Here is a 15,667-nt window from a genome sequence, read left to right as displayed (position 1 = left end):
AATCTATGGCCCTCATTTTGAGGGGCCCGTGCTTCTTCTGTAATCTTCTTTTCAAAAACAGTACAGTGAAACCCCTCATCCGCTCGTCCTCACCTCCTCATCGTTACACGATTGAAGAGTCATGGCCGGTGAGTTATGCTTTGTTTTGAAGTCTCACATTCTTGCGGGGTTCGCCAGGGGGAGTTTGGCTCAAGTCTAAGGTTGGGGCAGGAATGATGCAGTGCCCCCTGTTTTCAGTAAGCTGGTACTCATTTTTCCAACCTCGGAAGTGTGACAGGCTGAATCAACCCACCTGGTGTTAATTCAACGGCACAACAGGGGCTCAAACTCAAGACCCCAACATATTAAGCCAGCCATCTTAACCGTTAAGCCAACACTAGGGGCTTCCCGTGCCATATGAAATCTTATAATATCTGTAAAAGACAAAAACACACCAATCGGTGGCCGATGATTGTAGTATTATCAGCGGCCATGTTATCAGAGAGCATCGAAGGAGAGATTTTCAGTTTGGCCTGTAGGCGTTCCTATCTGGAATAACAGGATTATGATACAAGTTCAAATCTCATATACCATAGGGGTTCGACAATTGTCCACTAATGTCCATGTACAGGGAACGATCGAGTAATATGTGTTGTGAAGATCGTATGTTGAGGTTGTATTTCGTAATTTGTTGACAACAACACAAATTTAATTATTATAGTGTTTCAGGTGCACCTGTTATTAAAAAGATTGCATTACACAGGTTTATTATAACACTTCTGTGTTCAGGCCTCGAGTGAGTATGTTGCTTATACACTGCCTAGGTTTTTCCCCAGGAGCAATTGAGTAATATGTGTTGTGAAAATCGTATGGTGAGGTTGTATTTCATAATGTGTTGACAACAACACAAATGTAATTATCATAGTGTTTACACATGCACCTGTTGTTAAAAATATTGCTGTACACAGGTTTATAATAACACTTTGTGTTCAAGCTTTGAGTGAGTATGTTGCTTATACACTGCCTGCGTTTTCCCCGGGAGTGACTGAGTAATATGTTTTGTGAAAATCGTATGTTGAGGTTGCAATGATTTGTTGTCAAGAGCACAAATTATGTGTTGTGAAAATCGTATGGTGAGGTTGTATTTCATAATGTGTTGACAACAACACAAATGTAATTATCATAGTGTTTACACATGCACCTGTTGTTAAAAATATTGCTGTACACAGGTTTATAATAACACTTTGTGTTCAAGCTTTGAGTGAGTATGTTGCTTATACACTGCCTGCGTTTTCCCCGGGAGTGACTGAGTAATATGTTTTGTGAAAATCGTATGTTGAGGTTGCAATGATTTGTTGTCAAGAGCACAAATTTAATTTATGTTGTATTTCATTAAATTTCCCGAGGCAACGCCGGGAACTTCAGCTCGTATTCATATAAAAGTGCAATGATGTACCCTAATATCATTTCCCGTTGTACAACTGTGTGCAACCTCCTCCTAGAACCCAGGAGGGCCCCCACCTTCCTCCTTCAGATCATGTTTGATAAATACATTGATTATTTAGTGCTTTTTAATAAAGAAGTAAAATCTCAAAACACTTTGAAGGTTAAGGTTGTGCTTAGGAGGGTATCTACATAGGATGACAGCGGAAACAGGTTCACAAAGCTAAGTCTAAAAGAAAGCAAAACTGTCAATGGTATACCCTTCTTGCGAGCAGCAGTTACAACATCCGCTGCTTCATGGCTCATCACGTGTACAACGTAGAGTGGACAGCCAGCTTGGCTGGCTATGGCCACCGCACGACCCGTCGCCTCTGCCTCCAACTCAGCCGGACGGCTCAGCGTGTGGCCCTCTGGTCCGGTTACCCCACAAGCCAGCACTTCCTTTACACCCTAAGACAGAGAATATGACACAGTTAAGCCCATTCATGCAAGGTATATCTGCATTGCAATATGATTGTACTCTGCCATGCATGCCTGAGCCTGGCGTTGGCTTAGCGGCTAGGGTGACAGCTTAGGATCCTAGGATCCTGGGTTCGAATCCCGGTCGATCGCTGAATTAACGCCAGGGGGGTTGACTCAGCCTGTCATCCTTCCGAGGTCGGCTAATTTGAGTATCAGTTCACTGGTAATTCCCTGTTTGTCGTAAAAGGCGACAAACAGGGTTGGCGGCAGGAAGGGCATCCGGCCGTAAAACATTGCTTCAAAAAGGGGACCGAAAAACAACAACAACCATGGTGCCCGAAAAAGGCCAACCCCCGCTTGCGGGGGAAAATGGCCTCTAAAGGTGTTTTTTTTCTTTTTTTTCTGCCATGCATGCACAGATGTCCGTCTGTCTCGTAGGACAAAAGGTATGCACTAGAAGGCCAGTCTCAAATTTTTGGAACAGGTCTGTCTGTAAAGGTCGATCCTTGAGTGGCAATCTCTTCCACACCCTGCTGCACTCACAGATGTTGACTGGCAATTTTAATGGACACACTACAAAGTCTTTTCCATGAAGTCTTCTTTCTTCAGTCCTCATTCACCTTGACGGATCATCTCAAGGTATTCCTGTCCATAACGGGGTTGTTTGCCTCAATGGCTTTCGTGTCCCTCTTGCACACATCTTGGGAATGGAGAAGCGGGTGCCCAGTTGGTCTCTTGCCAGTGGAAAGCTCTCAATAAAGAGGTAGTTGGGTATGTGGCCATCATTCATTCTTCATGTGTCTCCCTTCCCCACCCCAGTCCACCCATCCCCCGCCCGCCTCACTGTTCGCCTGAGGTTTGCAGCTCCTCGTGCCACCTTCGGATGATGGGTCGAACCCCTGTGGTGATGAGAACCACAGGAATACGAATGATAAAGCATGGGGACTGGGTTACTCATAATCATAATGAGGGAGGTGTGGTGTAGGGAGTATCGTAATATGTGAGACATGTGACCTCTACACCATATAAAAGCTCCTTCATTAACACATGGACCAACGTGTGTAGCGTTCACAAAATACGTACGGAAATGTGGGGACGTTTAAATGCATCACAACAAAAGGGAGAAGTAAAATCTCAAAACACTGAAGGTTAAGGTTGTCCTTCAGAGGGTATTTGAAATTATACCTGGACTTGTTAACTCAACTGGACGAGTTCATCACATACTGAACCCTCCGGCGTCCGTCGTCCGTTAACTTGTCCAGTCAGTTCAGTTGAGTTCTGCTTCCCTGGAAGCTCTAGTTTATTAAAGGCAGAGTAATTACGGTAATCGTTTTTGAGGAAACTTCCCTTTATAGTTATGGTAACCAACATCCATAATCACGTGTTTCCTGCTTCAGTGCAAGTGATAAACAATCAATCAACATGGCCGCAAGTTGATCACAAAGAGGGTGGAAGAACGAGGTTATTAAAATTGATGTTCTGCACTGGATACACACCACACACGCCCTAAGGAATTCCACATGGAAGACACAAGATTGCTAACATTCTGATGGGACATATGTGTATCAAGGCTGGAGAATTCCTTCAAGAGTAATAGAAGTATCCTTTGTGTAATGTACTTACATACATGCTTAACCTTCGGGATATCAGGTCTTGAGGGAGTCAATGCGTACTTCAGTACCGATGGCAGCGCTTTCAACCTCAGCAATCTTAAAGCCGAGACAAAAGTCTGACTGATGCCCATCAAAGAGCTGCTGATCTCTGATGACTGCACCCTTGTCGAAATTACATCATGCATCAGTAAAGCGAGTTCTGCATTTGGCCGGCTTATCCCACGGCTGTGGTTCACCCATGGCGTGTCACTAGCCACAAAGATTAGCGTCTATCGTTCAATGACATCTTGGATGCTGCTGTCTTGTCTGTGCCTGTTTTTGGCGAAGATGTCGAGGTCACGAAGAGATTCACTTACCTTGGCAGTGTTATTCATGTCTCCGCATTTTGCGAGCCAGAGGTTGATAGACGTCTGGGTCGGGTCTGGGGAGTCATGGATTCACTGGATCATGGGTGTGGTACTGTCGGTATCTATGCAGGAAAACGAAAGTCAGAGTCTTTAAGCCCTTGGTGCTTCCAGTCTTGCTCTACGGATGCGAGACTTGGACCCTTACCAAGGGCCAGAGAATGAGACTTAATGCCTTTGGAACCAAGTCTCTTTGGAGAATCCTTGGCTATCGCTGGTCGGACTTTGTGTCCAACGACCAGTAGCTGAGAGAGACTCAGATGAGATTTGTTTCCTGTATGGTCCGTGAGCGTCAGCTGAGGTTGTATGGACATGTGGCTCGTTTTCCGGATGCCGATCCAGCTCACCAGGTAGTGTCAGCAAGGGAGCCTCGTGAGTGGAGGAGGCCAACGGGCCGACTATGTGCCTCGTGGTTGCAGCAGGTTGGTCGGCATCTCAAGGAGAGAGGGATGGGCCAGGTATCATCCTGGGGGATGGCCAGACAGAGGCCCCTGCAGTACCGTCGGAAAGTGGATGCGGTGACGCGCTGCTCCGGCGCATGCTCCCATACCTGACCTGACCTATCGTTCAGTCGTAACATCCACCTTACTATACGACTGTGAGACCTGGACGCCCTTTCGTCGTAATGTGCAGAATTTGAACCAGCTTCCACATGAGGTGCCTGAAGAGAATTTTGAACATTCACTGGCAAGACAGAGTCCCAAACAAAAAGGTCCTGTCCTGATGCGGTTGGACAAAATCAAATCCTACCTGATCCGTACTCAAGGGCACCTAGTGAGGATGGAGGACCATCTTGGAGGACCTTTGAGGATGGAGGGTCTGCCTAAAGCATTATTGTATGGCGAGCTTGCATAAGGAAAAAGATCAATTGGCAAACCCCAAAAAACGATACAAAGATTCGCTCAAAGCCAACTTCAAACGGTGCAAGATCAGCATGACCTGATGGGGGGGAATTTCCCTTGATCGTGGGAAGTGGCGCAGTTAATGCATTGATTGTATGAGGGAGTTCGAGCAGACACGCATCAAGGACGTGGAGGAGAACAGCAGAAGAAGGCAGTAGAGATAACGACAATTTGGTGGCGGTGAACCCTGAGATCCGTCAAATAGACGGCTCAACCCACCATTACCACGGGCTGAAGAGGTGAAACGCACTTACACTGTTTTGTATTCTCGGACAAGTACAAAAGGATGGTGCAGAGGTGGAGCACTTACCTTTGATCTGTCTAGGTTGGGCTTGATTCTAGGCCCGACTATAAACTGTCCAATTGGCATTTCACAGGTACAGGTGAAATACAGGTAAAAGGAACTTGGTTAGATGACAAGAACTTGATTAGGTGACACGAATTTGGTTAGATGACAAGATCTTGATTAGTTGACAAGAGTTGGTTTGGTAACAAAAACTTAGTTAGATAGCAAACTTGGTTAGTTGACAAGAGTTGGTTTGGTGCCAAGAGTTGGTTTGGTAACAAAAACTTCGTTAGATATCAAGAACTTGGTTAGTTGACAAGAGTTGGTTTGGTGCCAAGAACTTGGTTAGATAACAAGAACTTGGATAGGTGACAATAACTTGGTTAGTTGACAAGAACTTGGTTTGTTGACAAGAGTTGGTTTGGTGCCAAGAGTTGGTTTGGTAACAAAACCTTAGTTAGATAACAAGAACTTGGTTAGTTGACAAGAACTTGGTTAGTTGATAAGAACTTGGCTAGTTGACAAGAGTTGGTTAGGTAACAAAAGTTGGTTCGGTAACAAGAGTTGGTTCGGTAACAAGAGTTGGTTCGGTAACAAGAGGTGGTAAAGGTAAAAGGAGTTTGTTTGGTGACTAGAACAAGCCGATTTGATTTTGGTTCAGGTCGGTTCATTTGATTCAGGTCGATTTTGGTTCATTTGATTTTGATCTCGCGAGATCTTGGAGACGGCGGCAGGGATTTTCGAAGCTCCACACGGTCTCCACGTTTTCAAAGTTAAGTCTGTTCACAATTGTATTTTGTCGAAACTGTATTTATCTTTCGGTGTGTGAAGTTCTAGTGTGCACCTTGGAAGTTTCTCGGTGTTTATCTTTCATAAATTAATCGTCTGTTTGCCGCGTCGCGAGCGATTTGAAATCGAAGTTAAGTAATTGTTCCCATTTGTATTTTCGTTATAACTATTTATTTTATGGTGTGTGTCCGTATATTGTGTCCCGAGGAAGATTTTCGGTGCAAATCTTTCATACCTGTATTGAAAATCGTGTTAATTCGTGTCGTGTCTTGAGGCCTTGTACAGTGTACAACCTTGAGGCTTTGTTTTTCTCTCAGCGGTCCATCGTTTTGTGCTCCAATAACTTTCGTTCTCTGTTTTCCCAGTCTTTTCACCTCATAGCCTACTTCCTTGTTTAAAATCTCAACTAAAAAAAAAGCAAAAAAAAACATTTCCTTCTCTGTTCTTATTCTTTGTTCTCATTCGTTTATTCATTCTTATTCGTTTGTTCGTTCTTCGACCACGTGTTTCTCCCCCATTTCCCCAGATAGTTTTCACTGTTATTAACCTTCAATGTTTACACTTTCCCCTCAAGTTCTGTATTCCGTCATATATTATAACACCTTTTTCTTCTTCTTCTTTAAAAGGCTGCTTTCGACTTGCTCACCAAATCAATTCATCCCAAAAAAAATATCCATCTCCTATAGTGCCTTTTTTCTACATTCCCTAAACTCTCCTGCACTCCATCCTCCATCCAGCGTCCTTAAACGTATTTTTAACTCGAAGGTCACAAGAAACTCATTTTGCAATAAATGTTCGTTTCCCATTAATCGTACACTTTCTAAAATCCAATCTCACCCCTCCCCTCCAAATCTTCCCCATAACCCCTCCCCTCCAAACCTTCCCCATCACCCCTCCCCTCCAAATCTTCCCCATCACCCCTCCCCTCCAAATCTTCCCCATAACCTCTCCCCTCCAAATCTTCCCCATCACCCCTCCCCTCCAAATCTTCCCCATCACCCATCCCTTTCAAATCTTCCCCCTTTCCACTCCCCTCGTAATCCTCCCCATCACCCATCCCTTTCAAATCTTCCCCCTTGCCCCCTCCCTCCTAAACTACCCCCTCACCCCTCCCCTCCAAGACTCCCCCTCGCCCCTCCCCTCCTAGACTCCTCCCTCACCCCGCCCCTCCAAATCTCCCCCATATCCCATCCCTTTCAAATCCCTCCCCTTGTCCCTTCCCTCCCAAACTCCCCCCTCGCCCCTCCCCTTCAAATCTCCACATCCTCATTTCTTCTCAATTTCCCCCCTCTCACTCCCCCTCCTCAAAGCATCCTCCCCGCTTCTTCCCCCTTCCAACTCTCACCTCCATCTCCCCCAACCTTCTGCCTCGCTCTTCCCCCTCCTCAAATAACACCTCATTGTGCCTCACCCAATCACCATCAAACCTTTTATCCGCCCCATCCTTCCCTTTCTCCGAGCTATTCTGAAATCTCTGACACACCTTCAACAGCTCTCCCTACCTCTTCCACCTCTTCCACATCTTACCCTACCCCTCCTCCCCCCTGTTCTGTATCCGATGCTCCCCCTTCCTCTTCATTAACGGTATGGACCTCAAACATCCGGGGCCTTCGTTCAAACTTAACTGATCTCTCCATACAGGTTGCTTCTGTCAAACCAGACGTGATCTGCTTAACAGAAACTTTCCTCCTTTATGATGTCTCTGATTCCTTAGTATCTCTCCCGGGTTACGCCCTCCTCCGGTATGATAGACCTGAGCCTCGTCCTGGAGGTGGGGTTGCTATCTTTATCAAAAACTCTCTTCCTCACTCACCCTGCACTGCACTCTCTCCACCTCACCCCAAGGAATACCTCTGGCTATGGCTTCCCCTTCGCTCCCACCTCTTGTTCATATGTGTGTTGTACCGTCCACCAAACAGTGATGACTCTATCTACATCTCGCTGTCTGATAATATGGACCAACTTCTATCTACTCATCCCAACTCTCTCTTCCTCATATGTGGTGATTTCAATTGTCACCATGCCAGTTGGCTGGGTGTGGGTACCTCTCTCACCAGCCATGGCTCCTCAGCAAAGGACTTCTGCGACTCACTGGGACTGACACAATCTGTCAATTTCCCAACCCGGATCTCAGTCAACGGAGCATCTTCTCTTCTGGACTTGGTTATGACTAACTTCCCTGAAAATGTCTGCTGCTCTTCTTCTGCTCCAATCGGATCATCTGATCATGTCCTTGTTAAAGTGGACATCTCTCTGACCATTCTCAGGGAGCCTGCTCAGCGTCGACGAGTCTGGCATTTCACTCAGGCCAACTGGCACGGTCTTCAAGCAGCCATCAATCATCTGGACTGGTCTCCCATCTCTACCACCTCTACCATCAACTCATCCTGGGAATTCTTCCAAAGTAAATTGCTCTCTCTCATGCACAGATTTATCCCATCTCGTATTCAGTTGTCATACCCTTCCTCCCGTCCATGGTACACGGCATCTTGTGGTGAGGCTGTTGCCCAGAAACAACTTGCCTTCGTCTCCTGGAAAGCAAATCCAACGGAAGGAAATCTCATTTCCTTTCACAAAGCCCGAAACAAGTGTGTGTCCACCCTCAGGAGAGCCAGGAAACAATATCTCTCCATTCTCAAGACCGAACTCTCTTATCTGTCTCCCTCTTCCAAATCCTGGTGGCGTCTGGTCAAATCTGTTTCTGGTGTTTGTTCCCCCTCCATCCCCTCCCTTACCTCAAATGGCTACACAGCTGACTCCGCACGTGAAAAAGCTGAATGCCTCAACTCTGTGTTTGCCTCTAAATCTTGTGTCCCAAACCCATCCCTCTCTGTACCCACCATACCCAGTCATACCCAGCTGCTCCTGGACTCCGTGTCCTTTCCTCCTGACAAGGTGGAAAAGTTTCTGTCAACCCTCGACTCTGATTCTGCAACTGGACCTGATGGCATCAGCTCACGGGTCCTAAAATCCTGTTCTTCTGCTCTTTCACTCCCGCTCTCTGTTCTCTTCATCCTCTCTTTTGCTCAAGGTCAACTGCCATCTGCTTGGAAATCAGCCAACATCACCGCTTTGCACAAAAAAGGTGCAAAAATAGATCCTAGCAACTACAGACCAATCAGCCTTCTCCCAATTATCAGCAAAATCATGGAATCCATCATTGCTTCGGATATGAAATCTTTCCTCTTCTCCAATGGCTTGATCTCTGATCACCAATTTGGTTTCAGACCAGGTCACTCTACTCTGGACATGCTGCTTCTGGTGTCTCAACAATGGATGGAGGTCCTCAATGCCAAACAGGAAATTAGAGCTGTCTCCCTCGACATATCACGTGCCTTCGATACGGTCTGGCACCCCGCTCTGCTCACCAAACTCTCCTCCTTTGGTATCCATGGAAATCTCCACGCATGGCTGGCGGACTTCCTCTCTAGTCGTCGTCAACGTGTGGCCATGAATGGGTTTCTCTCATCTCCTCTTCCTGTTCAGGCTGGAGTTCCCCAAGGCAGTGTTCTGGGCCCTGTGCTTTTTCTGGTCTTCATCAATGATCTCTCTGACTCTCTTGAAAATCCTCTCTATCTCTTTGCTGATGACTCCACTCTCTGCCGCTCCATTCCTCATCCCTCAGATCGGCAGTCTGCAGCCTCCTCACTCTCTGCAGACCTGGACAAAATCACAGACTCGGCAAACAAGTGGAACATGTCTTTCAATCCTGACAAATCTCACACTCTTACGATGTCTCTCCGAAAAGACCGACTGGACAACCCTCCCATATACTTTCTGAATAATCCTCTCCAAGAAGTTCTGTCACTCAAGCTTTTGGGTCTCACTATCTGCCATGATCTTTCCTGGGAAAACCACATTTCCAAGCTGGCCTTCAAAGCCAGTCGCCGACTGGGCATCCTCCGTCGTGCAAAGTCCTTCCTTGGCACACCTGAGCTCCTCACCACATACAAGGCTTTCATCTGCAGCTCAATGGAGTACTGCTCTCCCCTCTGGGCTGGTGCTCCTGCCTCACACCTAGCTCGTCTTCACGCTGTTGAAACAAAAGCGTTCAGAATCATTGGAATCTCCCGCGATGACGCTATCTCCGAGGGCCTTTCACTTAATCACCGCAGGCAGGTTGGTGGTCTTTCCGTCTTCTTCCGACTCCTCTCCGGCCTTACTCCCCCAGCTCTCTCTGGGCTCTGTCCCCCAAATATTCCTGCAGGTCGCACAACATCTGCCTGCAACGCTCTTCTGGTTAAACTGCCAAAATCAAGACTCTCTGCTCACCTTCACTCCTTCATTCCTCTTTTCTCCCGCCTCTGGAACAAACTCCCTCACTCTCTTCAATCCCACTCCTCCCTCCAGGTCTTTAAAACGGCTGTTCACCACCATCTCTTATCTTCCCCCATCCAAAACCTTGATCTTTTCTACCCCCGCTAATTTCACCCCAAATCCACTTTTTTGAGGTGACTTTTGACTTCTTTCCTGGAGGTCCTTGGTGTCCTTGCGTTTTATACCTATCCTGCCTCCCCCCAGGCCCTCTCCCTCCAAAAACATCTCCCGATGTCCCTGCTCTCAAATGTTGTGTTTGTGTGCTTCCGTTCTCTCCCCATCTTGTCGACCCCTCCCCTTTTTATATACTTTGTTTGCTTGTTTGTTTGATTTGTTTGTTTGATAAATGTTAGCTCTTTCACGAGCCTCGACTCTGTACACAAAAAAAAAGGTCCACATCCAGATCTGGCCTATCAGTGAGACACAAAACGTAACCTGTTTAGCCTGGCGGAGGTACGCGCTCTCTCGAGTGTCATTCTAATTCATTTGGTTTTACTTTCACTCGAATTCAAAGACTTTCAAAATTCAAAGACTCAACCTCCATTTCCGAATTGTGTCTTGACTCAACCTCCAGTGTCTTTCTGTGCTTGTGTCGGCCGACACCAAAAGCCGCCACACCCAATGCCACATATAGGCAGCCCTCACACCAAATTTCAAATGGTCGTTCCTTCTCTCACCATCACACACCTCAGATACCATGTCCCCATTCTCAGCGTGGACCAGAACTAGGCCACCAAGTGCCTTGCAATGGCGAATCGCTGCGCACATTTCTGGGTCCCTCAGCATGAAAACATCCTTGTAGGCCATGAATATCTTGAAGGAGTTCACTCCGTGATGCTTCGTCAATTCAGCCATCTCCTCACCAACCTGGGAGGGACAACACGTACAGCATGCACTGGTTCTCCTTACCGACTTCATTGTAATAAGAGAAAAGAAAATGAGGAAGTTTACTGAGCTTCCAAACACTTCTCAATATCTGTGCAAATAAACAAAATGGTTAGTGCGGTTAACAATGCACGGATCTATTTCCTACAAAAAATTTGATCCATTACTTACAGTTCAAAACTGAAAGTATCAAAACCCAACATCACCATATTATTAGGAGGAGAAAATATGACAAGTTTCAAAAACTGCGAAATGCCAAACGTGATCGTCAATTGGATTTTTCATTCCACATCAATGTATGGAGGAACCAATTTCACCACTAAGCAGCAAAAGCCATTTCATCAGTGAATTTCCCAGGAACATCAATGGAGGCTGCCAGATCTGGTCCATGGTTTGTGGATGCGAACCACGATTTGTGGATGGCAGTGAATTTCTGGTACATTGAAAAATACACCCCCCATCAACCACCGATACAACTTTAACTAGAACGGGCACTCGGTAGAGCGCATACCTTCGCCGCAGCTACTGTTCTGTACTTGGCATGGGAGTGTAGGGAACAGAACAACAAAAATACGATTTTGACCTTTTCGTGACCTTGACCTTGACATTTGACCCGATTGCTCCCAAAATCTAATCAAATGTGTCCCGTATAATAACCAATCATCCCACCAAATTTCATGCAATTCGGTTGAATACTTTTTGAGTTATGCGAATAACATACACACACACACACAGACATACAAATAAATACACAGCGATCAAAACATAACCTTCCGCTTTTGCGAAGGTAATTACAGGGGGTGCCTGGTTGGGGGAGGAGTCACACACACACACACACACACACACACACACACACACACACACACACACACACCAATGGCAGGAAATTGCTACACAGTTATACACACCACCATAAATCCAACATATGTGGAGTCACCAAGTGCATAATTCAAAACATACCTGTGGACTCCACCATGTGACACCGACATGTAGCGAGTAATCACAGCACACTTTGGGATCTGCCCAGCTCCTCCAGCGCCTGTACGCGTCCAGCAAAGACTCCCCACGTACCGGCAAAGCAAAGTCCAGGACCATGGTGGTTCCGCCCGCCACGGCAGCCTGCACAATTAACATGATGAGGTAGCTTCACCTTATTGAGGATATGGTACATACATACATATTACTTATACATATTAGATACATACATATTACATATACATTACATGCATATTACATATACATTACATGCATATTACATATACATTACATGCATATTACATATACATTACATGCATATTAAATACTTATGCATACATACATATTACATACATGCAACATACATATTACATACATATTACACACATTACATACATATTACATACATATTACATACATACATTTAGGTAGTAGGTTGCAGACAGCAACCACTCAGGATAGTACTACCGTTCGGATGTAGGAGTGACAAAGTGGTGCCCAGAACCATCTTAAACTCTCCGTGTTAGGATTGCTGGTCTTACTTTCTGTCTCAAACTACAGCTACCAGGCTAGCTTGAATCTCTCTTTCTTGCAAACAAACATCATGCACTTTTCATCAGAAACTTTTCTTCTATTTTATTTAAGGCCTAGCCCCGATGACGACTATATAGTCCGTGATTGGAGCCTTCAACATAAAAAAAAAACAAATTAAAAAATATATATTTATATATACACACACAGTGCCGATAGAAAGTCTACACCCCCTTTTAAATTTTTCACCTTTTGTTGCCTTATGGCCTGGAATTCAAATGCATTGAATCAGACCTTTCCATCTTTATAACCCTCGCCAGATGAGAGGGTATTGCATTTGAGTGTTTGTCTGTCTGTTTGTTTGTCCGCACAGAATAAACATGATTTTCTCTGCAACCGTTCGTCCAATTGACAGAAAATTTTTACCATAGGCGCAACTCCACCTGTATAATGTTTTTAATGATAGTTATGACGTCATAGGTCACATGGTATGGGCGCCATCATGGAAAAACTGAAAAACTTTACATCTATATCTCCAAAAGCATAGAAAAAATTGAGACATGGCTCATTGTAAAGAACTCTCCATGGGGAATAAAATATGTTAATGATGATGTCATAGGTACCTCCATTATGACGTCATAATTCGACGAGTATAAAACTTCATCCGATCAATATAAAATTTCTTGAGTGTCATCTAGGGATAAATTGGTGGAGAAAAAATAATAATGATGACGGCATCGGTCACGTGGTTCGGCCGCCATATTTGTTTTCACACAAAAGCCTTAAAACCACTGAAAAGACGAACTGGCAAGGGTCTGCAATCTCTGATTGCTCTTTCTAGTTTACACATTGTAACCTTCAGAAAATTAATTTAAACTAAAACGGCACTCTTGGACATCATGTCGTCGACTGATATGTCTCCGCCCACATTATTACATCATTACAATACTTGTACCAAATTGGATTTAAATCCCATTCAGCTGTTCTCAAGTTATCACATTTCTACCTGACATGACCTCTGTACTTTGACGTCTTGACGCCAAAATTTAATCAGTTCATGTTTACATCATTATACATACCTGCACCAAGTTTTAATTTCAATCCCTTCAGCTGTTCACAAGTTATCACATTTTTACCTGACATGACCTCTCACCTTTGAACTTGGGACCCCAAATTATAATCAGTTAATCTTTACATCATTATATATACCTGTACCAAGTTTGAATTAGGTCACTTCAGCCATTCTCAAGTTATAGACATATTACAGACTTTGATCTTTGACCTCTTGACCCCAAAATCTAATCAGTTCATCTTTACATCATTCTACATTACTGTACCATATTTGGTCAGAATCCCATCACTGGTACACAAGTTATCGCGGTAACAGGATTTTTACCTAACATGACCTCTGACCTTTGACCATGACCCCAAAATCTAAACAGTTCATCTTTACCTCATTATACCTACCTGCACAAAAGTTTGACTAAGATCCCTTCAGCCGTTCTCAAGTTATCGCGGTAACGAAAACCTATCACGGACGGACGGACAGCCGGACAGACAACCTGAAAACATAATGCCTCCGGCGACTTCGTCGACGGGGGCATACATACAAAACTAGAATATCTTGGTTACATATTACACATTATCTTGATATCATATTACATATATACAAACATACATACAAAATACATACATACATACATACATACATACATACATACATACATACATACATACAGTACATATATGCACATGACATACTTGATAGCTACATTATAGTAACAGATAACCAGGCTGACCGAGGGTCGAAATCTGACTGTCTGGCGTTTGAGGCCATCTATGCATTACGTATCCACTGGAACTAGATGATGGGTGAGAGAAGTGGGTGGTTCGTATGCAGCCACCCAGCTGCTGGTTGCATCATTTTTCTGTGGGCTCGTCTGCCGCTGATGCAATGCTTCTCTATAACTAGTTATCTGGTACTGATTTTGCTGACCTCGGAAGGATTACAGGGTGAGTCAACACCACCTGGCGTTAATAAAACGGCATTCAAACTCAGGACCTGAGGATCCCAAGCCCGCCACCCTAACCATTAGGCCAACACCAGGTGATGGTGAGAGAGTTCAATTTCCTTCTGATACTCCATGTCCTGTTCCTTTAAGTCCCTTTCAGCTTTCCTTTCCTCTGCTCTTTTTTTCCCCGAGTTCTCATTCCTTTTCTGCTCTTTTCTTTTCGAGTTCTTGTTCCTTTTCTGCTCTTTTCTCCTTGAGTTCTTGTTCCTTTTCTGCTTTTCTTTCCTCGAGTTCTCGTTCCTTTTCTGCTCCTCATTTCTCTCGTTGCTGTCTCCTCTCTTCCAATTCCAACTCTTTTAATCTTTCCTGGCTCTGCAGTTGCATCTCCATTTTCCAGAGCTCCATATTTCCTTTTTCTTCTGGTAACCAATATAATGTTACCTCTTTCCATTTTCTCTCTCCCACTAAATATTCTACCACCAACGTCTGAATCTCTGTGTTCTTCATATTGACTCAAACCTCCAAGTTACAGTATTTGGCCAACGTCCTAAGTTTCGATCTTTTTAACGCCTAGAACTGTGCCTTGTTAGGCGACGTCACAAAATTTTCCACGTCAAACACCATTGTGACTATTAGTTAGCAAGCCTGTTAACCTTCACACAAAAATTGTCAAACTTGGGAATGTTAGGGAATTCAATCCCAGACAAGCCCCCAATTTATTTTACGTGTTACCTCCCCAAACTCCGGTTACGGTGCCCTTCAGGCTCGAGAGGGAATGCGGCAGAAAGATTTGTTATTTTGAGTGTTCTAATAAACCATGGTAAAACCACACCAATGCAATTGTGTCGAACAAAACAAGTAATTGTATTAAGAACTCTCACATACACAATAATAACACTCTTCAAGAAAGTACCATGAAAATATCACTTGCATCAAATCAAATGAACAATACATATGATGGTACCATCATTCCCCAATGCTCTCAAAGCAATAAACTCACAATACGCCAAACGTGAGTATAATGCACCACTCCCAAAGTCATGCACGAATCCCCACGCTGGGTGAAGGT

The 15,667-nt window shown here is 44.6% G+C and overlaps 1 protein-coding gene across 5 annotated transcripts in view; it reads right to left on the bottom strand.

The window, feature by feature from the left end:
- The window catches only part of LOC137436765 (dihydropyrimidinase), a 71,134-nt gene that overhangs the window by 43,296 nt on the left and 12,171 nt on the right, over nucleotides 1-15,667 (bottom strand). For all 5 annotated transcript variants that reach the window (XM_068130840.2, XM_078786761.1, XM_078786762.1 and 2 more), the window contains 3 exons: nucleotides 12,041-12,199; nucleotides 10,883-11,062; nucleotides 1,683-1,872 (listed from right to left, as the gene is read on the bottom strand). In XM_068130840.2, the coding sequence (XP_067986941.1) occupies nucleotides 1,683-1,872; nucleotides 10,883-11,062; nucleotides 12,041-12,199 (529 nt within the window). The remainder of the gene's footprint in view (nucleotides 1-1,682; nucleotides 1,873-10,882; nucleotides 11,063-12,040; nucleotides 12,200-15,667) is intronic.

This window comes from Myxine glutinosa, chromosome 11, assembly GCF_964187855.1.
Source record: "Myxine glutinosa chromosome 11, kmMyxGlut1.1, whole genome shotgun sequence".
Classification (NCBI taxonomy): Eukaryota; Metazoa; Chordata; class Myxini; order Myxiniformes; family Myxinidae; genus Myxine; species Myxine glutinosa.
This window is presented reverse-complemented; position numbering and strand designations above follow the sequence as displayed.